Genomic DNA, 24,410 nt, shown 5'->3' on the forward strand with positions numbered 1-24,410 from the left:
TAATCTAGCTCATTCCTCAGGCATTTTCTGAATAGAACAATCATATAAACCTCCAGTCTGTGGCCACTTCAAGGACACAATCCTCCGCCTTCAGCAAGGGGTGCGAAGTAGGGACAGGAGCCACATGTGGCCCCAGAAAGCCACTGCTCCCTCCTCACCAGCTAACGTCTGCTGGGTGCCCTCCCAGCCAGGACCCTTCTAACTTGCCCTTTCACCTTTAGCACACTCTGTTTCGACACGAGATTTAATATGCCTAGGAATTACTATACAAAATGTAGTTTCAGACATTCCAAAGACAAAGTACTCCCGGGCCTCTGATTATCAAGAATTTTTACTTGTTTGACTCTTGGGGCTTCAACTCTTAGGGGGACGATTTCCTGCTGGCATCCCCTCACCCCACCCCCCACACCAAGGAAATACCAGATTTGAAGATACCATGGCACTGGGGCTCACAAGGTTTAACTCAAGCAAAAAACCAAAAAACGAAAACAAACAAAAAAAACAACAAAAACCCACTAATAACAGAGCTTATTCTGCATAATTAGTAAAGAAAGACACCAAACCATTTAAACATAATTTATGTACATTTATGGCTTTATACAATAATAGCAAAGATTGTTCTTGTGTCTGTAAGTACATCAGCATCATCAGGCACTTCTCAGAGGGTCTCGGAACAGGAACACGGAATCCGCACTGTTACTGAACTCGAGTAGTGAAATGCGGGAGGGCGTGGCCGCATCCTGACGGACTCCTCTGGCCACCTGGCCACCATGCCAGGCTGTGCGCACCGCCCCTAGAGGAGGAGGCCAAGAGTAATGCAAGGCTGTTTTGTTTGCATAAACCACATAGCATTTTTTAATGAATGATTACTCCCAAACCAAAACCACAAGAGAAACTTCTCATTTAGAAGTCAGTTATAAATTAAGCACTCTTAAGAGCTGAATGTGAGAATTTCAAGTAAGTCTGGGGGAGGGAGAGGGGTGTTGGTGACATATACCCAGCAGTTGTTGAACAAGTCCAAATTGTATAACTTTTGGAAACTTTTTTTTCTTTCCCGTTTTAAGTGTCCTTCTCCTCTTCTTGGTACGTTCCATTGATTTACTGCCCACTGGGATACAACATCTGCTAATTAATTTAGACTGTCAGTTTGTTGAAGCAGAATTTTGCAAGTAATGCAATTATTACCTAAATATATTCCATACGTCTATATTACGGAAACAATACTTTATATTTAAAATATCAGAATAGCTCTATAATACAATATGCTTTTAATAACAGTACAAACCAGAGGAAATAAATCAAACAAGGCTGCATAGGTGATATCATTTGCACATTTCACAAAGCAATCATGTACAATAACTGATATACTAATTACTCCAGAAAGTCAGTATTCGTACAGAAAAAGAATTACCAGAGGTCACATGATGTATGTTTTCAAAATAGACAAGGTGCCTTTCACTGGACTTCACTGTACCCCAGAGAGATACCCAAGACTCATGTCAGAATCTCGACACAAAGAAAGAATTGGAAGGAAGGAAAAAAAAGATATTTACATAGACTCAGGAGGAAGAAACATCTTTTTAAAAGTTACTCTAGGATGTAGTAAGATTTTAAGAGTGATTTCAGCTGTAGTTGCCTCTTTAATGAACAAATGGGGGACTCTAAGGCTCGTTGTATGAGGGCACAAGAGGAGGAAAGAAGGTGGACACAGAAACAGGATTGGGAATCCAAGGACTCTGGCACCAACGAGTTCTATCACATATGCAGAAGGCACTGCTTAGAGGAACGATGGTTTCCAAAACCAGACATTTTGGAGTGGCCAACAGTGAAGATGGCTGGAGAGGAGGTTATTCAATGAATTTTCAAAATAGCAGAAGTCACAGTGGAAGCTTACAATAGAGCTGGCCTCGTATAGGAAATCTTTCAGGAACAATTGTGTTCTTGTTAAACATGTAGGAAAAACCAAGCCAACAGATCCGCAATTCACATGCAAGACAAAGCAAGTGAGATCCAGGCTAAGTACACAGAAAGAGATCAGAGCCCTCTCAAAAATGCAAGAGGAACACTTTTGTACACCTGCTCCTTTTATTGTGCTGATTAAGGGCATTCCACATGACTTGAAAATACTGCTGGGATGCAAAGCCAATTATCCTGGTCTGTCAGTTATAGGTAACTGCAAAATATTAAAACATAATGACACAGAATTATAGCTGAGGTTGCTAAAGGCTAAAGAAATCCCCCAATTTCTAACTTACACTAAGAGCTTTGAAAATAAATTCAAGAACAACTTACAGCTGGTTTGTCGGGTTTTCCAATTAACTGCCCCAATTTTTTTTAACAAGCTCTAGTCCCTTTGGTAGCCATCTGCACTCAGGGACACGAAGTGCTCTGCACATCAGTAAAGTCCTATTTTAAATTTTCCTCCTTCTACCTAAATTTCCACAGTGCACTACGTAATCTCCAGGACAGAAGGGAGGGAGGGATAAAAGTGTGTGAGTTTTAACATAATCCTTAAGAGGCAGAGCTACAAAACCAACCTCCACCTACACCAAAATAAAAGCACAGAAGGATGAGGGGAAACATGTGCTGAAGCTCAGCGCAGAAAGGTTAGGTTGACCCCAGCTCCCAGTTCTGAGAGAGGAGTATGGCATGGTTTTAGACGCAAGACTCCCTTTCTGAGCCACAGACAGCATCACGAGGCCCCTCGGGAGCAACTGAAGGAACACAGCACACAGGCATCTATCAGAGGACTCAATGCTCTGCATGCACTTAGTTCACGGGAAAACAGGAGCAGATGGGAGTATTTTCAAATACATACATAAAAAAAAAAGTATTAAGTTCTCCTAGACATGAAACGCAAAATGTCTGTAACTATACATCACTCTCCTGCCAAAACAGAGCCCGAAACGTTGAGTATGCAAGTACTAATTACAATGATTTTAAGATTAGTCAGAAACACCGCGTAGCATCCCAAAGTGTACAAACCAGTTAAACATGTATAAAATTAGTACTAATCCAGTTAGAAATACAAAATGAAAATTATGGATGCTGCCTCAAATATCTGGGATTCCACAAATTTACAAGCAGACTATGTAACAAAGTAGACTCTAGTTTTAAGAAAACATTACAGGTTCAATATCTATTCCAAAATGATCTCAAGTCCCAACGATAACATCAAAAATCATTTATCTGGAAATTAGAACCATTTAAATGTTTGTACAAATTTGCAAATAACAAAATAACAAACAAACAAACAAAAAAATAGAAAAGACCTGTACAAGGCTGGCATTTAATCTACCCCCCCCCAAAAAAAAACGTGTTTGACAAGTCCATGAATTCAGCAGACTGATAACAGGCTATCGGTTCTCATGTGAATTGTGTGGCTGTGTGAACAGGCCCAAAGCTATTCCACGGAGGCCCAGGATGGAGAGCTTGGTTCTCTGTGGTTCATCTGTTCAGCGGCACACCGGTAGTACAAACGGAAGTCTAACTTATCAAAGACATGAGACCATCACAGTATTACAAAAAGAGTATAAACTTTCCTTGGACCAAATGGATATATTAAAAAACAAAAACAAAACAAACAAACAAAAAAACCCAAAAAAACACACAAATACAATTCTGTAGCTACTGCTTATGTACAAAACTTGAAAGCACACCAGGATTCAAACGTCTTTTCTGCAGTTATATGGTGTAGTGAGTTTGGCACTTCATTGTAATGAAATTTCCAATGGCACAGTCCTTATCTACAGCAGCACAGAACCTGCAAACATCGGGCAGACATCCTGTACAGGAAAAGTGTCTTCGCTGCCAAGTCTGACGAAAGGAAAAAAGAAACTTTTTTTTTTTTTTTTTTAAATCAAGAAATGAAAAGGAGGGGTGAAGGACATCTTTGGACTGCTTCTCTCAGTTCCTGCTGTCAGACACTCTGAAGTACTTTTAAGTGTAGCCTAGAAAAAACACACAATGAAAATACAGCCAAATTAAAATCAATTCAATTTAACATATTAAAGTGACAGACATGCTTGGGGGTGAAGGGAAGCTACAGCTTTCTCAACAGCTCCAACATCATTGGGGGGGGCATTCAACTTAAGAAAAAACTGCAGTAGTTGATTTGTATCAAACATATTCACTTATGGAAGAGCTACTAAAAAGATGCGGCCATCTAACGGTCAGAAGAAAATCTTTAAAGCAGTCAAAGGAAGCTTCCTTATGCTTAAAAAAAAAAAAATAATAATGAACTGTAAAAAGGGCAGAGAGCGCATGCTAAAAGATGCCTCTCTGCAAGGAACAGCCAGCTGACATCAAAGGAGGCCCAAAGGAGATACACGGCAAGTTACTGTGTTCCTCTCTTTCAAGCTCTGGCTTCAGAAGGTCTTTTGATAGTGGGGTGATCTTACCTGTTCATAACTCACTCTTAGCCTGACACCCAGCTATGTGTCGTCGTCTTGACGCTGTGTGGGAAGCTTTGGTTGGGCAACACATTGTCAAAGTTAAAATCCAAAGTATCTCCATCCATGAGGTCATTCCGAATGATGGACTCCATGTCACAGTCCAGGCGCTCAATAAACATGCCGTCCAAGTCACTGGGGAGCTTCTCCTGGTGGAGAATGCCCATCCTGCCATAGCCATTGCAGCTGCTCATGGAGGAGTAGGCCCCCAGGGTGTTCATCTGCATGGGGTGGGACAGAGGCACTGGTAAAGCTGTCTTCACTGGGGCCAAACGGTTCATACCCGAGGTGTGGGGCATGGTGTTGACCGCGTGGGGCAAGGCACGCCCATTAACTGCAGATGTTGGCTGGCTATGTCCAGGGTGAGTGTGGGAGCTGGGGTTCATCATTTTGTTGTGAGAGGCCTGGCTGCCATAGGTTGACATGACCGAATTAGGGCCCATCAACACATTCTGACCAAGGACCCGGCTGTTGGGTTGGGCGACCCCAGGATCAACTGCTGTCATAATGTCATTATGAGGAGGAGAGTCAGAAGTAAGCAACTCCTTCAAGAGTCCCGGCGCACAGTTATACTGATTCATACCTCCATAGCTCGATTTGTTGTCCTGAAGTGTTTGCATAGGCATTTGGGGCAAAGGACTCATGCTGGACTGGCCATATGTGTATTTTTGGTAGTTTGGGCTGGGTGAATTCAGACTGGTGTTTGGCGGTGCGAATGAATAGCATGGTGTCTGCTGCATCATGGTGCCAGGTGAAGACTGGGTGGAAACAGTTAATGGCGTTGGTGATGAGAGAAGGTTGAGATTATCCAAAAGATTTTCCATATTTTCAGGATTGCTTATCTCAGACAGACTCGGTAGAGTAGACGCCATCTTTGCAGCAGATGGCGGGTACACCATAGAATGCACATCCCCATCTCCAAGATCATCCTGTTCGGTCATAATGGGAGAAAGTCTCCCACTAATAGTACTAGCATTTGAGCTAGTTCGAGGGCGAAATGTACTCCAGTTATCAAAGTCATCGTTGCTGTGAGAGCCAGGGCTCGCGGGCCACTTAGAAAACTGAGATCCTGGGCTGTCCCCAGCACCCTCCTGGCCAGACTGGAGGGATGCTTTCTTCTTAGCAGCCCGCCCCCGGCTCTTAGCAAATTTACTGTTGTTGTCCATGGAAGCAGCTCTTCTCCGGGGGGATTTTCCACTCTTGCCTCCCTCTGGATTGAGCATCCACCAAGAACTTTTTCCAGTTCCTTCATTCTGCACGCGAATGAACTTGCTGTGTAGGGACAGATTATGGCGAATTGAATTCTGTAAAGCAAAACATTATGTTAGAAACACAATACTTCTCCAGTTGGAATACCTACTATTCAGTATAGGTAGACAAGTAAAAAAAAAAAATTTAAGTGTGTGGTACAGATTTCAATCCATACAATCATATGGGTTCTGAACTTCACTATAAAAGAGCTCAAACCAGTACAAGAGAAACAGTATCTTATCTTAAAAACAGCATGTGCATCTTACTGTAATGAGGGGACAAAATTAAATAAGCACTATTATAGGCATCTTTTATATAGCTATATTTTATAAGGCAATTACACGAACTGGTTTTAAAGCCACTTAAGTTTCTGCTTGGCTACAATGCTAAGCAAACAGCACTCCGTAACTAAGTGCTATCAAAAACCCTTCCCGTTCTACCGCCCCTAAAACCACTGCCAGTTCTCTTCAGACTGCACATATGCCATTTACACAAGTGAGAAGTTTTATATTACTGGGCCCACATGATTATGGAAAAGAAAGAAGTGAAGCAGGGTATATTCTTAGTTAAGAATTAAAAGCCTGAAAACTAGTTAGACCTAAATTCCTTTCTATTTTTCAAATCCATTAGGCAAATATAGGTGAACATAAGACAAACAGGATCGTATTTCTTATTTTAGAAAGTTGAACTGCCAAAAAGGAGGAGAATTTAAATGCCAGTATTGTTCACCAGCCCCCCTCCTCCCCAAAACAACCAGTAGTACATGCCAACTAAATGAACGTCAGTCACTGCATCGGACGGAGGTCAAGCTCTGTCCAAAAAGACCCCCTGGGTCAGGAAGAAGAAGCGTCGGCAGTACAAAGTGCCATGCTTCAGCCTCTAAGTACAGGGGCTCCATGGTTAAATCGTGCCACGGGTATGCCTAACACAATTAGTAAAGAAAATCAACTTGACTTTAGGAGACTGCTTGGCCCCTAGATGACTTAGGCTTCCTTAGCTATAAAACAGAGATAAATAATAAACCCACTTAGGGTTTATGCGAGAGATTGAATGACAAGAGTTTATAAAATGTCCGATGGTGTCTGGCACATAGTAAGCAGTTCCCAAGAAGTAGGTACCAGATCCCAACTTTGGGGGCTCAAGGATATTGCCAATCTGAACCCTGCTCCCCTCTTCCAATTCACTGGGAGTGTGGGTTGGTGTTTAGCAGTAAGGCAAGCATACACCCCCACAACTCCAAACATATAGAAGGCCAGAGACCGTCTCAAGCTTGGGCAAAAGCAGCAAAGCTAGGCTGCAAACAATGAAGACCCAATCTGATTCCTCTAATGGATGCGTGGTGAGACTGCCAGCACCTGGGGAGCCCCTGGGACATACGGAAAAGAAACAATGAGCTCCAAAGGAAGGATTCCAAGGGTCTCCTGTCCCTTGTCTTGTAGCTTTTTGTTCCCCATATAAACAGGGCACACAGCAGACCCTTCCTAGCTGCTCATTCAGCAGCCTCTGTTATCAGGGCCCTGAGCCCAGGTCCAGGAGGATTCTGGGGGTCCTAGACACCTGGGAGCAGGGCCTGGTGCATGACTTCCAAGCCTTCCCTGGCACCCTCTGCCAACCGGGAACAAGGCTTAGCAGACTGAGCCCCCTGGACCTCTTCTGGCCCCTCTCCCCGACCACAAGAAAGCTCTGGCTGGATCGTGGTCAGCTGGGGATGCAGCCACAATGTCCACATCCTTCTGCCACCCATGTGGGATGTAGATGCTTGAGTACCTATCGCTGTGCCGGAAAGCCTTTGCACAGCAGGATGAGGCAAGGCTTCAACAAAAACGATGAATTCAAGTTCTTTCTTATTAAAAAGAAACTGGAAACAGAAAAGAAAAATAAATCTCCCTTTCTAAAAAGAGATGCGAAGTCTGAGTAGAGTAAGGCCAGACAGCCAGGGCTGAGATATCCCTATTTCAAAATGCCCTCTGACCCTCTGTACTACATTCCACCCAAGAATTGCAACAGCGCAGCGACATGACAAGCCCTTCTGCCAGTGCATACCGTCAGTGTGGGGCAGACACGGGGCTTTTGGGCTGGACGCCGCTGGGGTAGGTGTGCAAGTGGGTGGCAGCCAGTCTCTTTTGTTCTCTAAACTTTCCCCTTCCTTCCCATCTCCTGACCTATCCCCAACTCCAGACAAGCTCTGAGGAAGACTTTAAGTACATAAGAACCCCTAAGAGAGGCCGAGGACTACATTTCTACAATGGTCTATTTTATTCCCAAAGTGACTCCAAACCCTGCAGAGGTATCTTAAACACACACACCTATGTATGCTCCAAGAGCCACAGCCTCATCTCTGGGGCCCACTAACACCACCAGCACATCAAGTTCTAAATCCGTCCTGAAGGAAGCAGGGCCGGGGATGGGGGTGGGGGGGTGTAGACCTGGAAGGGAGCCAAGCGCTCCGCCCCTGTGACATGTTCTATAGAGTGGAAGTCTGGACGTTTGCACAATATTCCATCATGACTATCTTGTTCTTGGAACACAACAGACACACAGATAAGCCACACGAAATCTCTGGAGGAGAGGAAGCTTGACTCCTGTCCTTGTCACATTTAGTTAATGATAAAGGGGGAAGATCCTCCCAGATAACGGCTTCCTGGCTGTCTGCACTGCCTGAGAGGGTGGTGCAGCTCTCCAACACATGATAATTATATCAGGTCATTGGGACTGCAATTAGGGGACATTTTTAACAAGACTGCAGAATGCGTAATGATGAAATCTTTAGAAAGTTTAGAAAACCTTCAACTAACTCAGGTGGCACATACACTAACTCACTACTAAGACTCAGACCTACTTCCCCCCGCCAAAAAGGGGGTCCACAGCAATCCCTTACTTATCAAAACATCACGCTCCATATTTTTCTAAGAGGACATTTCAGGTCGCTCTTTGAGTAACAGAGCTGTCTTCTAACTTTGCCAACAATTAGAAAAAAATTTTTTTCCAAACAGGAAAAGGTTTGCTGTGCAGGGCTTGTTACAAAAATTCCTGTTTTTCATACAGCCAGCGGGGCTCTGGTGGAGGGGGCAGGGGCGGCCAATAGGTAAAGCTTGTAAAAATGTGTGCTGCTATTAACAGTAGTATGTCTGCGGATGCCTGTGGGACATGGCTGCGGGAACGACAGTGCTCCCATGAACCATGCAGCACAGCCACACATGACTGCCGGTGCTTGGAGCTACTCAGCTCTTGATGAACGAAACAGTACCCGAGGACCGAGGCAAGCTGTGGAGACAGAAAACTCGGGCACTGCAAGCCACTTACCCAAATCCTGAATTTTTACATGACGCCATTCAGTTTTTTCCCCCCACAAAAAGACACATCAGCAAATTTCCTCTCCACCAGCTGTATTTCCCTGCAGCCTGGGCTTTTTACTAATGCTGAGCTGGATTTCCTCTGCACATACCCTCTCCGCAGCCTGCTCCCCAGACTGTGCCCCCAAGCAAGGCAGCATGTTCTTCTTGGGAAGTCCCACCTGAGACCTGAGGAACCCAGTGGGTCGTGTTGGGGGCAGGAGCAGATGCACAAGGTATGTGTTCACTCTTCGGCCTGCTTCTAACTCCCAGGTGCTCGATTTCATGAGCTCTATGGATTCCAAGCTGCTTAAAGGCCAAGGGCTGAAGGACGATTTTATTTCCTAACCTGAAAGTTCCTAGAAGATGCTCCGTGCGCATGCACGCACAAATACACACGCTTTGCACACAAGACATGTCTGTTGACAGTTGTCCCAAACTCATCACAGGGAAGATGTAATGTCTTACACGTCTTTACCCATCTGTCCATGCACTGATTCATGGCAAATAACATTTGTTGGGACCTATGCTGTGCTAGGTGCAAGGAAGGGCAAGAGAAGGCATTAGGCAGAGTCTGCCCTCTAGGTGTTTTATGATCTATGATCTACCTGGGGCAAGAACAAGTCCACCTGAACAGCCACTTGGGACAAAAAATGATGCACAAAAAACTGTCCAGGTGCACTGACATTGTCCTGCCAATGGTCACCACCACCCAACCTCCTCCAACTGCTCTCTCAGCCCAAACGTCCCTCTCTTCTGGAACCATCCCATTCTGACACAGGACCTTGTTTACTCACCACAATTACGATTCTGCCATGTGTGGTCCCTTGAGGGAGGGCCTGGCTCCCCACTACACTGTAAGCTGCATGAGCTCGGGCCCTGGTCTGTCTTCTCATACACTGTATCCTCACAGCTCCAACACCAAGAGGGACCCAAGTATCTGTTGAATGGGTTATGTTAATGGGTTCTGCGTTTACAGGGTTGTTGTGGAGATGAAATGAGATAACACATGTAAAGTGCTTACCTCAATCAGTGTTAGCTGCCGTTATTATTAGGATGATGGTACCTACAAAATTACACTTCTGTGTTTTAAAGACTTATCTATATTATAACCATTGGTCTTATTTATGATCATACCTTGCACTGTTGCCACTAACATAAGACTTTTACATATAAGGTACTGGAAAAGAGTACTTGGGGTAAGAGCTAAGACGTTTTCTCTGCACTAGATAGTGTCTCGAGTGCTGTGGACAGGTGTTAATAAGGAAGGAATTCAGATACCAAAGCTGGTCAATTACTACCCTTGCCAGCAAGTGTCACGAGAACCCTGATCTTCTCAAAGGTGTGGACACCGAGCCTTACATGTGGGCATTACACACAGCTGTGGGCTTGCCACGCTCTGGGATAAGCCAGCGTGTGATGGGGAAGCAGTGGCAGGGATTACATGGGCCACAGGCCAGTCCACAGACCACAGTCTGGTATCTCCCTCAGGGGTGGTTACGACTGAGCCCTGCTGGTCCTCTGCTCCCTGGCTGGAATTAAGCTAGGCTCTGAGGCTGGCCCCTAGAGACCCTGAGGACACAGGACAGGAATTGCCCCTCTCTAGGATGCTCCCAACCCTCTGTCTAAAGCAGTGATCAGAGAGTCACTGAAGCACAAGCAGGAAGAAATCTTCACACTTTTCATTTACTTTTTTTTTTTTTAAGATTTTATTTATTTATTTGACAGACAGAAATCACAAGTAGGCAGAGAGAGAGGAGGAAGCAGGCTCCCTGCTGAGCAGAGAGCCCCCTGCGGGGCTCGATCCCAGGACCCGGAGATCATGACCTGAGCTGAATGCAGAGGCTTAACCCACTGAGCCACCCAGGTGCCCCACTTTTCATTTACTTTAAGTTTTTTATTCATTTTAAATCTATAATTGCAAATACGTTACATAATGTATGCAATGTATTGCTGTACTACAAATTAATAAATGGAACATCGGAGAGCGTATGTGATTTTTACAAAAACATTTAGACACTCCTAGTCTATTATAGTAGGCTTCTAGTCTACCAGAAGCCTGAATAAAGAAAATCTATGGAGCAGACCAGCCCCAGAGTCAAGTCTAGCAAACTGTTTGGCCCCCCAGACCTGGGTTGAAGAAACAGTCTAATCTAGCCCTTGGTCTACGTCCCCCCACCGCCCCTGCCCTGCCCCGGGCTCCTTCCTGACCACTTCTCTGTACCCTAGACCCTCATCATCCTGAATTCTGCTGTCTAACTTAGGCTGGCTCCATCTAGCCTCTCCACTGGTGTACATGGAGACCATCACCTCTTGGCCATGGCTCTTGCCATCACTCTACTTTTTTCCTGCTTGGCAGTTCTACGACTACTCTGGTCTTTGTGTTTAACCAAAAAATAAAACAAAACCATCAACTTAAGATGGCCTTCATACTTTATGTCTGAATTTTACTTTATACACAACTGCTTTTAAAACCTCATCTGGGGGCGGCTGGGTGTGGCTCAATGGGTTAAGCCTCTGCCTTCAGCTCAGGTCATGATCTCAGGGTCCTGGGATTCATCCGGCTCTCTGCTCAGCAGGGAGCCTGCTACTCACCCCCCCTGCCTGCCTCTCTGCCTACTTGTGTTCGCTCTCTCTTTTTCTCTCTGTCAAATAAATAAAATCTTAAAAAAAAAAAAAAAAGTCCTCATCTGATCCCACACTTGGAAGATCATCATAAAGCAGATATTACTGAACCTGTTTTAGAAATGGGAAAACTGAGGCTCAGAAAATGAACTGTCCAACCAGGATTCAGACCAAGGAAGGTTTCATGAGTCTGCCTGTAGCACTGCTGCCAGCTAGAAAACCCACCTCCCTGGCTCCTCCATCAGTAAGAAGAAGCAAAAGAACATATTTAAGACTAAGGTTATATGAATGCATCTTGAGGTAGTGGAAATAATTCTGCTTACAAAGACTAGTTTCCAAAACTAATTTTCTGCCTCACTGGATAATAAATTTATAAACTGTGATTTGCTTTAATTCTAATGGGTTACACTTTATGGCAGAAAAGCAGCTAAGTGTGAACTTCAGGTACCAGCAGCACCCTGGGGAAAGCGTGTGTAAAGAGGCTGTGGGGACCCAAAGGAAAATGGAAAGGCCCCAGGGGCCCCTGCAGCCTAGAACTGCCCATCACCCTGCCACAGGGTGGGTGTGAGCGACAGTCACCAAGTCAAACAAAAAGAACTTCAAACTGAGACACTGGAACACATGACTAAATGAACTTGTTGTTCTAGAAATTCTAGAAATTCTTTCAAAATGCTAGACAAACCAGATTTTTCCAAAAGCATTTTATCTAATTTCTGTGAACTCTGCCAATGCATGTAATTGTTCTGTAGACTCCCAGCATGGACTTGCCTCCCTCCTCCTGCTTCCTCTCTTTTACACCATCTCTTCCTGCACTTCTACGAGTGAAAACAAACTAAGGAGAAAGTCGGAATAATCTGTATTCAACAGAGTTCCCATTAGAGTTGCTAATAAAACAACTTTGTAAAATAATCCATTTTGCCTGCAAACAGAGGGAAAACATGTGACCGTTTGCCAACTGTTCTTTTTACAAGTGACGTCAATAGACACACTATCAATAGCCAGCATATAGATTCGACTTTGGAAAGTGTTGTAATAACAGATTTGCTGTGAATAGCTAATCTACATGCTCACACATTAGGCTCCACAGCATTCAGCTCTTCTTCCAAAAGGCTGATATCACTGCCCAGGAACCTATCCTTCTTGTCTGGACACCAATGCTCCCATAGGCCACTCTCCCCCCGGGGTCTGCACTGAGGAGGACTCAGGTGTCTCCAGTGAGCCCAGGGCTGTGAAGAAAGGACTCACAGCCTCATAGTATTTGCAAACTAGAAGGCACTGGGAAGGTCATCCGGCCTAACATCCCCATTTCACATTAGGGAAAAGAGAGTTCGGAAAGATTAAAATACAGATGAAAAATTTATGAATGTTCATTTACAAAAAGCAGAAGCACATGGGGCTTTACTCCGAGAAGAAATGTAGCACAAGTATGAAGAACGTGCACCGTTCTTCCCCTAGCCAAGCCAATTCTTAGCTATAGATTCTCAAATGGCTACAGATACACATTTAGCTCTAAACAGCTTTCTCTGACTCAAATCATTCCAAAGAAGGAAAATATGACTACATTAGAGAAGCTCCAGCAAAAAAAAAGCATGTGGGAGATTATGCTCTCATGTAAAACACCACCAAAAAGACAAATGTAAGAACTCATGAGCACCCTTAGAAGTTTCACGTTTGCGGGGAAGCACAGAGAGGCAGAACCCAGGGTCAGGCTGACTACCAGCCCACCCTGAGTGAGTGCCTTGATCTCGCTAAGCTTCAGTCTCAGTCTTGCCATTTGTGAAACAGTGATTACACAGGATTGTCACACAGGATGCTTAGGGACTGAACAGCAGCATGTGTATAGAAAGCACTTAGTGCACCCCTGGACACAAAGCTGAGGAAATAAAGGTTGGCTATTTTGTGATAGGAAGCAAAGGGATATATAAACAGGAATTTTAAAGCTATCGTGAATGGCTACAACTTGATTAAAAACCATTCATCACAAACTTCCTGTTTAACAGGCTGCCAGCCTTCCTCAGACTTGTTTCCATGTCCTCACAACTGAACTATAATCCTTCTCTTACAGAAAAATTGTTCTCGCCCCTTAAGATTTTAAATGCAAAAATGTGATTCTTTAACTAGTCTGTTCTGTTGGCTTTTTGGATAACCTATGTCATAACACATGTGTGCCCATGGGGCTGTTGAAGGAGACAGACCAGCTGATTGATGACAGATTATATTCAGGAGGGCAATTATTAGCTCTTTCTCGTTTCTTCTCACAGAGGTCACTCACCACCGTTTACTTTGCTGAGAAGAAACCCTATAACAGCCCTTCAGAGGTGGGGGATTTCACAAACACACTGCAGGACAAAATATCTGTAAAAAAAGGTAAGCTACATGTGAATGGGACCACAGTACTAGTAAACAATGAGGGAAGACAGGCACTCCCAGCCTTGAAGGAAGGACAAGAAGAAACCTTGCAATGCAGAAAACAGATGACCATCTGAGGATGTGAGACGATGCTTGCCTGATCTTTGACAAGCTCTCATATTAGTCAAAAGCCTAAATATTTCAGAATAACATGCCAGCCAATAACCTCAATGGTTTAGGATTTAAGAACAAATCTTCAGGGATAGAACAGAAAATTTACTTAATGATAACAAAACTCTCACAAGCTTTGATTTTTCAGAAGGTAATGATCAAAAAGAAGCAAGTGCTTCCCCTTGCTGTGTCCTACAGCAAAACCCCGTATCAAAGAAAGTTACTGTCTTAGGAAAAAAGGGTAAAGCCCTTAATTTTCAGAACATGAAAGGAAAGTCTTTCCTGTACCATTTAACGCCCATGTCTTATATACCATCAGAAACTAGGAACCCCAAAATACAAAACTCCAAAAAAATCCAGGTAAGATTGAAATCTTAGCTATAGCTATAGCTATAGATACAAGCATCTTTTCTCATGTTCCAGATCATGGGGTGTTTATCTTAATCACTCTCCTTCTAGGACTTCCATAAATGTTGCTAATGTGGACCCCTGTTTTAAGTCTAGAAAACAGAAATTACCTCGGGCTGTCATACACTTAGGCCAGATCACCACAAAATCCAACAAGGCCACTCTCCAGTGAATGTCATCAATCCTGGCTAATTAGGTTCCAGTGGTGGACAGAGAGAGACTAAATTTCATTTAGCTAGAATTCTCTTAAACGTGTGTGTGTGTGTGTGTGTGTGTGTGTCTGTCTGTCTGTCTTTAAGTGATCTATAGGCTAACTAAGGATTTCAACATAGAACTTGTTTCTCTCGGGATTAATTTCGTTTCTGTGCAGCGTGTAGGCATACCTGGCAAACCTTTAACCCACCTCCTTCCTCAGGGAGACATACAGACCAGGCTTTGGCAAGTGAGAGCTTCAACTCCCCACCCTGCCCATTTAGGTGACCTAAAGGAGCCCATCCTTTTCTGAAACTTTTATATTTTCAAGATTGGTCTCTGAGCGCAGTGTGGAGCCCAACCAGGGGCTCAGTCTAATGACCCTGAGATTATGACCTGAGCAGAAATCTAGAGTAAGATGCTTAACTGACTGAGCCATCCAGGTGCTCCTGAAACTCCAATTTAATTGTTCTGCTCAGAATATGGACTTCTTGCTGCTGCTGCCTATGACTGCCTCAGACACTTAAGGCTGTACCACAGCATAATGTTAAGAGGAAATTCATTTGTTGCTGAAGTGATCCTGCTGTTTCCTAATTAAACTTTTTGTCCACTTTGTAGGCTATACCATTTTTCTCATCCTCAAAGGCTCTACAAATGCTCTGCTTTACAACGCAATTAACTACCTCTGTATTTGGCTACCAGAGTAAGGTAAAATAAAAACAAAGAACAATTTAGAAGTTATTTTCTTCTGATGAGTAACACAGATTAGGCATAAAATGAAAACAGCACAAACAGTTTGATCAATTTTCAAGTTTTCTAAAGTTATTAAAGGACCAAAGTGAACATTAAAATATATTGTTGAGGTTAGTGATGAGTCCATCCAATCTGTTCATGTTAGGTGAAATGTTTATTCTGGTTATGTGCCCCAACTCTTGGCAAGAGCCGGTGAAAAACTTTATGAACTGAATATAAATTCAAAGGTAAGAACATCGAAACTTTGATGGATTAAAATCTCTAGAATAGGGGCACCTGGGTGGCTCAGTCAGTTAAGCGTCTGCCTTCAGCTCAGATCATGATCTCAGGGTCCTTGGATCGAGCCCCACATCGGGCTCCCTGCTCGGTGGGAAGCCCATTTCTCCCTCTTCCTGCCGCTCCCTCTGCTTCTGCTCTGTCAAATAAATAAATAAAATCTTCAAAATAAAATCAAATCTCTAGGACAATATCCCATCCATAGAATATATGATCTAGAATTATTTTTTACCCTAAATATGTTTACTGCCTGGAAAATCTAGGGGAAAATGAATCCACTGAATGCATAATCTATCTACCCAAGAACTGCTACTCTTAGTGCACAGAATTTAGAAGTATTAAGTCAAAGTGTCTTTTTTCTATTTTGGAACTCAAATATCACAAATCCAGATTACAAAAAGAATGGAAAGAAACTGCAAAAATAATATTCTGAATTATATATTATCTACAAAATAAAGTTTCCTTAGTTATACAGAATCTTGAAAATAACTTGCTTGCCCAATACTGTGGCTAAGGGGCCTAAAGCAACAATGAGTTATGAATGTTAAGCATACATTATTTTTTGTTTGGAGCCACCTCCCAAAAACTCTTGTCCCAAATCAAATAGCTATTAAAAAAAAAAAAAAAATCACTGGCTGACTTAATACCAAAACCTAACATAACAGCAAAACCATTTGGGCCCTTCTGCTTCATGATAAAATAAAATCTCCCCTGCCATGGGGGCCTGGGTCCAAGCCAGGGCTGTTTCCAAGCATGCTGTAGATACCCAGATCCAATTCAGCAAGCAGACCACATGCTGCATAACAGCCCTACTCTCCACACCTTCTTTCCAACCAACTGAGGCTCCTTCAGCACCACCAGCAGTCCAAAAGAACCCCAAATGTTTCAGAAATGCAGCCTTCATTTTTACCTAAAGGCCTCCAAATATCATAACCTTCAAGGCCTCCCACAGTGTGTCCACCCCAAAACCACACCTGCCCACCAGCACAGATCCTCTAACCACCTCTCAAACAGCATTTGTACAGAGGGCTCTCCGGGCAATACAGTACTGTGCTTACTTGTAACACTGGCTTTCTTCCCCATCGTAAGCACCCATGCTATGAGCAGCAGTTGCCTCACCCCTGCATAGTCATGGACACGCCACCAGAAGTTAAGTGCATTTAAGGTTAGTGGTGCCCACTGGATCTGGGCACCTGACCTGTCAGGTCTCGGGTCAAGATGAAGGTCAATCCTGGGAGAAGTCCTGGGAGAAAAGTCTTGGCCAAGTTCACCCTTGGGTTCAGGGGAAGACCCTAGCCTTCAAGTTGAGTCTGCCCTGGAAACAGATTTAGATGACCTGGGGACATCCCACTATGAATCCTTTGTGTTTCTTAGTTTTTGAGCTCAGCTGCAGGGCTAGGCAGGTCCATATTCCAGAGAGAGAGGAGAGAAATCCAGGCAAGACAAAAAGGATCCCAAACCACCTGAGGACTCCCACCTGAGCAATCAGCAAACCTTTACATCTGCAAAGTTTTCCTTGCATTAAATTTTTTACTCTAATGCTGCACTTTGAACTCATGTCCTCTTTGGAAACACGAACACTGCAGCTAAGAATTAAAAGTACAAGACTGTGTTTATAAATCACCAAAGATAAAAACCTCACAGCTACTTCTAGTAGTAATAAATAGTGTTTAGGAAGGCATTATCTTTTAAAATGTACTAACTACACATAATGCTCATTTGTTGTTTTTAGCTGAAAAAGCAAAGGAAGAATTTTGTTCAGTTAGCTCTATCTTAAACACTTAGAGAGAAACCAGCAAAGGGAAATGAATAAATGAACCACTTCCTAGGATGATTCAAACCAATGGAAAGTTAAAACTTCTCACCTGAGCCCAAAGTTGGTGATACACCTTAAACTTCTCTTTGGAACTCATTGCTCCCTGTTCTCGATCTCAACTCCCTCCAAAAGGGAACTGTGAATAGCAACCATCATGCCTGGAATCTTGCACACAGTACAAATGCTTTGCATCTCTCCCAAGCTACTGCACTTAAGGATACTGAACCACGGCTAGGATCTATACCACGATTTATTTATGTAGTATATATTCAGGGATGCCCTTTCCTCCACTTAATCTTTAAGAATTACGTATTTGCCAATAAGATTCAGTATTAAGGGTCTTCTCACAGGGCAGGTCCTGTAACTGGGTCCAAGTTAGGTCACGGACTCCAAAGGTTGACCTGACAGGACAGGTCAGATGGTGCCCCAGGGCCTCGCCACCATATCACCCAAAGGAGCATTGTGATGACTGAGCACATGTTTGAAAACCATGAAGACTATTCAAAATGTAAAAGATACTAACAACTTCCACCGCACAAGAGAATTCTTCTGTAACTTGATATTCCAGAACAGAAGTAATAAGGTTTTCTAGAAGTTGTCGCTCCTGTTATCACGGATATTTAACTACAAGCAGTGACATCTATCTAAGAGACAGCTTCAGCATGTCACCTCCTCTCAAAGTCATTCTTCTCTAAACCAATGGCAGTCTCTTGGTATTAATATTTTATTACTGAGAAAAGCAATTCAGTCAAATTCTCTTTTTTAAAATGTTTTATTTGTCAGAGAGAGAGAGACAGAGAGAAGAGTGCATGCGGGGGGACGGGGCAGAGGGAAAAGCAGGCCACCCACCAAGCAGGGAGCTTGATGCAGGACCCTGGGATCATGACCTGATCTAAAGGCAGACGCTTAACTGCCTGAGCCACCCAGCGTCCCAACTGAGTCAAATTCTGAAAACCTAGTTAAGATTGTAATGGATAGCTTAGAATTGTTACCGAATTGAACAAAGTTTGAAATAATCATTCTTCAGTGCAACCCTAGCCCCAGAAGATAAACATTTCATCTTAACCATTTTAAAGTCCACAATACATTTCTATTAAGGAATTCAAGGAGATAGACACCAATATATTGGATAACCATTTCAGTCCTCAAAGTAGCTATAAATTAAGCCAGAGTATCATACAATTTTAGAACAAAACCTAATTTTCTAGATTGGGTTATGTGTGTGTTTGCGCACAAACACACCTGACTGTTCTAAAAAGACCATAGGATGAATGAGGGTTGGAATAGAACATGCTCAGTCAATCCCAGCCCACTGTCAGGGGAGGAGGGGCACCGTGTACCAAGAAGGAAGGATCTCACAAGACCTGATGCCAGTCACTTTTATTTACCTTTGTTTTGAAGTTGGGAAATCCATCCAAAATTAATCAAGAAATTGAGCAAAGCCTAGTTGAAATCAGTCTAATGCAAAGCATTTAAATCTACTGACAATCTTACTAAAATAAGAAATTAATTTATTTACATTCATATTTCTGTTTGAAACTTGGCCAAACTAAAAAGCAACCAAGCATGAGCTTTCCTGTTTCCTGGTTCCTGTATATGTATACGCGTATGTATATGTATATGTATATGTGTATGTGTATAGTATGTTATGTGTATGTATATATGGGCAACAGCACAACAGAGGAGGATTCGGATTGCTGAATAAAAAGGGAAAGGGATTCTTAATGTGAGGGCAGAGTATGAATCAAAGTTGACAGCATACCGCGTGGTAGCTAAGAGCATGTGTTCTAAAACCAGAAACCTGGACTCGAGCCAGTTGCCACCATATACCGCATGTGGACTCCTATGCAAGTGACACACATTTTACAGTATTTATTTTATTGATTCACTGTACTGATTGTTCAGTATGTGCAAAGTGCCCAATAAATATCAGCTAAGTAATATTTTTGAGAAAAAAATATCTTAAAGCACTAACAGAACATGTCTGTAGAAGTCAGAAGAATGAGTTCAAACAGAGAAAGAGGGAAAAATGGTGGGAAATTACTTTTTAAAAAGACTAGGAGCAGGACACGATATGGTTCAGTTGTTAGGCGTCTGCCTTTGGCTCAGGTCACGATCCCAAGGTCCTCCGATGGAGCCCTACATCCAGCTCCCTGCTCAGAAAGGAAGCTTGCTTCACCCTCCCCTGCTTCTGTTCCTTCTCTCGCTGTGTCTCTCTGTCAAATAAGTAAGTAAAATCTTTAAAAAAACAAAAACAAAAAACTAGGAGCCAGGATCTTGCTGTATTGCATCCAACATGTAATAAAGAGCAGACAAAAGATCAGAATGAAGTATGACGTGGAACCTGGAGTAAAGTACCAACCCACCTCCCTATAAGATGGTGGGAGGGAAGAGTCTGTGTCCTGCTTGGAAAGTAGAGGCTTCTTTGTCCAAAAACGTAAATATGTGTGGGTGCCTGTATTTTAATATGCATATACACTTTTCTTGCTAAGCAGAAGCCTCTCAGGGAGGTGCTATTTCAGCACCATTCTTCCCCACCCCAAGAGGTGTCCTTGGTTCCACCCGCTAAGGGGACACGGCCACAGCTCTCGTGGAGAGACCCGTGCACAGAGCCGGCCTCACAGCTGTCATCCTTGGGACCCAATCTATCGGAAAATGATGAAGTTTTACACCCAAGCAGCTATGTGGCTTTTGTCTCATGACTTGAACAATACTTGGTTGTTCTAGAACTCATGGCATAATCTCTGATTTTTTTCCTAGTCACAGGAGGGCAGGATCCGGGGGGGCAGGAACATTTGTTTTCAAATCAAATTTTAAAACTCTCCCCTCCTGAAGTCCAGTGTGTTTTCATACTTTCATCCATCATTCACAACATTTGGCATTCAAATTCCATTCTCACTTTTTCAAAGATTTATTTTTGTTTCTTGAGGTCATTGTCTGGGCTCAACCATAACATCTTTCAGGTTGTTTTGAACTGCTAAAGGAAATTAAAGGAAATAATGCCCTACAATGTAACCACGAACTGTTTGACATAAACATGGATAAAACTACAACAAATTATTCACTAGTTAAGTCAGTATTCTGGTGCGGGTACATGAAATCCAGGGCCCAAAATGGCGTACTACAGCTGACCACAGTGATGGGACAGTAAGCCCAGATGGCATCTGGCTCCCCAACTGTCCCCCACACAAACACTCCCTCCCACCTTCATGGAAGGCACCACACACACACGCACAAAGGAAAGAGGTCTAAATTTGGGGAACTTATTATTTATTAGCTGATTATGCCATCAGAATTTGACTGTAAAAGCACATGATGGTGAGCATAAACCCTACCACCCTGGGCCAACCCCACAGACTTTTTCTTCTTCCACGACAAAGACGCCCAAGCCTTTACCTGCTTCCTGCCTCCTTTCCTTTCTGTCCCAAAGTAAATTAGTGCCACCCAATTTGCAATCAGGTTGACAAGTCACAACTTCACTAGCAAACAAAGAAACAACAGCAGACAGTGTAAATATTTTACAAAATGTAGGTCACATAGTGTCTTGTGTTCTCTCATCACTTTTCCAGAGGGACAGCTCAAGACCACTTGCTGGGAAGAAGGTCACGCCTTAGGTTGTTAACTTTCCCATCTACTTCACAGCGCCTTCTCCCAGTCCGGCCTCCCACTGGATCATTTTAATATCCACACCAAAACAAAACCAAACAAAACACTTGCAATTAATTCAGTTTCTATTTTCTGATTTAAAAATACTACTGAACTATAACTTTTGATCTACACTCAATTCCTGGAACAGTTTAGGATGAAAGTAGGTAGATTCTCTGCTATTAGGAAGGAAACAGAAAAGGTGGGGGGGGATCAGGGGCACGTAGAAGCTCAGTGTGTTAATGAGCCTCTGCCTTCAGCTCAGGTCATGATCTCAGGGTCCTGGGATAGAGTCCTGCATTCCCACGTTGGGCTCTCTGCTCAGCAGGGAACCTTCTTCCCACCCTCCCCGCCCTACCCCCCCCCCACCTCTCTGCCTACTTGTGATCTCTGTCAAATAAATGAATAAATAAAATATTTAAAGAAAAAAGTCAAGTGTGATATCCAAGATCAGTTCTAAGAAGCTGGACTTGCTTCCTTGGTCTGAGATTTCAATGCAAAATAATCCATCATTTCTCGCTGGCTGGAACAATTCACTTCAAAATAAAGGAGTTTTGTTAGAAGTTCTGCTTCTGCTGAAAGGAAGGAGCAAAGCTGATTAATGAGATGTCTGCAGAATCTGCCACTTGCACCTTTATCATCACCCCCAACATTATAGCCAATCTAGTAAGAGTAACAAGTGTAAAGTTGACTATTAAATATTAAAGAAAGCTGGGGGTAGGTGTGTTGATGCAGTTGGCTTCATACAGGGAATGTGCCTTGTCGAACGTGTGCCAAGATGCAGCAGCATGCTGTTCTGGTCCAGATTTCTTAAGTCCATCCTTGCCAACAGTGCAGCTGTCAGGTAGGTTACAGTTCATGGATCTTTACCTGACAACCCAGACAACTGGTCCCAGAATGCTGATCCCGTTGATTAAGAACCCTCCTCCGTGAAGCTCCTCCAGATCCCTGCAGATTAAATTTTCCTCTAACCACTGAGGTCTCCTGGCACACTTCTAAAGTAAGCCCAGGACTGAGAAGCACATTCACAGTACAGTGAAGCATCCTGAACATTAGCTCCGAACAACCATGATTCCTCTCAAGGTGGAAAGAGCTCATTGAGGACATACAGTCCGAACATGTGGTCACAAAAATTCTTCACACTAATACACAAAGTAAAGCAAAAAACACCCTCCAGTATACTTTTTGTTTGGTAGATGCAGTAACACATACCCTGCCCTACACATACCAACACTCACACACACACACACACACACCCCACCCCCACCCCAGTGATTCTTGACAGACTTTGCTGTGAAACCAATGTTTAGTGGCACACACTTTGAAAAATGCTGCCCCAGTGGCAAGACGATGGTGAAAAGGAATACCTAAGTCTAACTCTGTCTTTGTATGTAGCACTTTGAACACATTTTATATCCTGTGTCTCAGCTTTCTTGTCTACAAAGTGGAAAAAATAATGCTTTTCCTAACTGCCTTTCATAACTATCCATTATGAAAAGGCATAATGGATACCACTGCTTCAAAAAGCATAAACCAAGTACTATGCATTTGTGAGATTTTAGGATTGTGTCCAGGGCAGAAGGGGACACTAATATGAAGCTGGAGAGCTGCCCCCAAACTTCCTACCAAAGAACCAGCTCTCCCAGTTACCCTGGAAAGCCCAGGTGCACTGTGAACCATACCTCTTATTCTTGGAGGAATGAAGGAGACACTGACTGTCCCACCAGGTCAGATTGCTCTGTATGAAGCAGGTCTTCCATAGAACCCTCCCCCAAAATCACACAGTTAACAGTCAGCAACGGTGTCTTCAAAATTCACAAGGCAGGGGCGCCTGGGTGACTCAGTCGGTTGAGTGTCTGCCTTTGGCTCAGGCCATGGTCAGGTCAGGTCATACCCACGTTGGTATCCCTGCTCAGCAGGGAGTCGCCTCCCCTCCCCCTGCACATTCTCTCTCTCTCTCATAATTAAATCTTTAAAAAATACACAAGGCAGAGCTACCAGGGAAGAAGAATGGGCCCATTCTCATTTCATTTCCAAATCTCTTCCATCTCCCTAAATGCTTTTGTGAGAGGGAGACAGACAAGACACAGGAAGCAGAAGAGAAAGGAAGAGGAAACACAGGAGAACTGTAGCAGGCTGACTTGCTTGGAAGACAGCTGAATTAAACAAATAGCAAAGAATCCTGAGAGTTCTCCTGGGTCAGGAAAACACTCTTGGCTGTGACACCATTCCTCACACTGTAAGAACTCTGACGTGAGCAGAGGAGAACAGAACCTGCACACGGTCTCTCCTACGAGCACAGCGAGTAGCAGAACTAGTATTGAACCAGACTGGGCAAAAATAGTGATTAGAACTGGAAAGTCTGCATACAACATTTGACAAGGAATGTCAATTATGACGTCCCTGAAACCTCTAGTGCATGTTTTATTAGAATCTGTAGCTAATACAAATGGTGCTCTTTATTGCCAGTTACGTAAGATCTGCATTGTCAATTATTTCTTTTACAAGATATTTTAATGAATATAATGATGTTGTCTCTGGATGGGCAAGGTTATGGGGATTTTCACTTTCTAGTTTACCTTTACATGCTATCATTTTTGCCACTGTTAAAAGAAAGAGCCTGTATAACTTTTATAATCGGAATAAAGCTATTTCCTTTGGGGGGTGAAAGTGGAGGACAAATAAAATACTTAGGCCTATTCTTTCAGGCATACATTCAAAAAATAAAAATAACATGTTAACACTGATTTCCTATCAAGTGCCAGGACCTGTATCAATGTGATAAACACACACACACACACACACACACACACACTCTTACATAATCAAATAAAATGAAGTTCACAAACCATATCCTAAGATTTTTGTTTTTCCAGGAAACAATAGTTCTTTCCTTAAGCAGGAAGCGGAAAAAACAATACTGTTACACAAAACTGGTAGGGTACAGTGGTTGAGGAACATGGGCTTGTTATCAGATAAACCTGGATTCTAACCCAGTCTTGGGACTTAGCACATGTGTGACCTTGGCTGAGTCACTTAACCTCTCCATGCTTCAAAGGCCTCATCTGCAAAGTGGGCATAATACTTGCCACTACAACACAGGTTTTTTATAAGGATTAAAATTACATAATCGCACAAAGC

At 43.2% G+C, this 24,410-nt stretch overlaps 1 protein-coding gene across 1 annotated transcript in view; it reads right to left on the reverse strand.

The window, feature by feature from the left end:
• Nucleotides 1-561: 561 nt before the first annotated feature.
• Nucleotides 562-24,410, reverse strand: part of FOXO1 (forkhead box O1) — a 99,327-nt gene continuing 75,478 nt past the window's right edge. The window contains exons 2-3 of the mRNA XM_044249639.1: nt 4,401-5,755; nt 562-3,950 (exon numbers count right to left, since the gene is read on the reverse strand). Coding sequence (XP_044105574.1) covers nt 4,418-5,755 — 1,338 coding nt within the window. The 3' untranslated portion in view covers nt 562-3,950; nt 4,401-4,417. The remainder of the gene's footprint in view (nt 3,951-4,400; nt 5,756-24,410) is intronic.

Source organism: Neovison vison, chromosome 5 (genome assembly GCF_020171115.1).
Source record: "Neovison vison isolate M4711 chromosome 5, ASM_NN_V1, whole genome shotgun sequence".
Taxonomy (NCBI): domain Eukaryota; kingdom Metazoa; phylum Chordata; class Mammalia; order Carnivora; family Mustelidae; genus Neogale; species Neogale vison.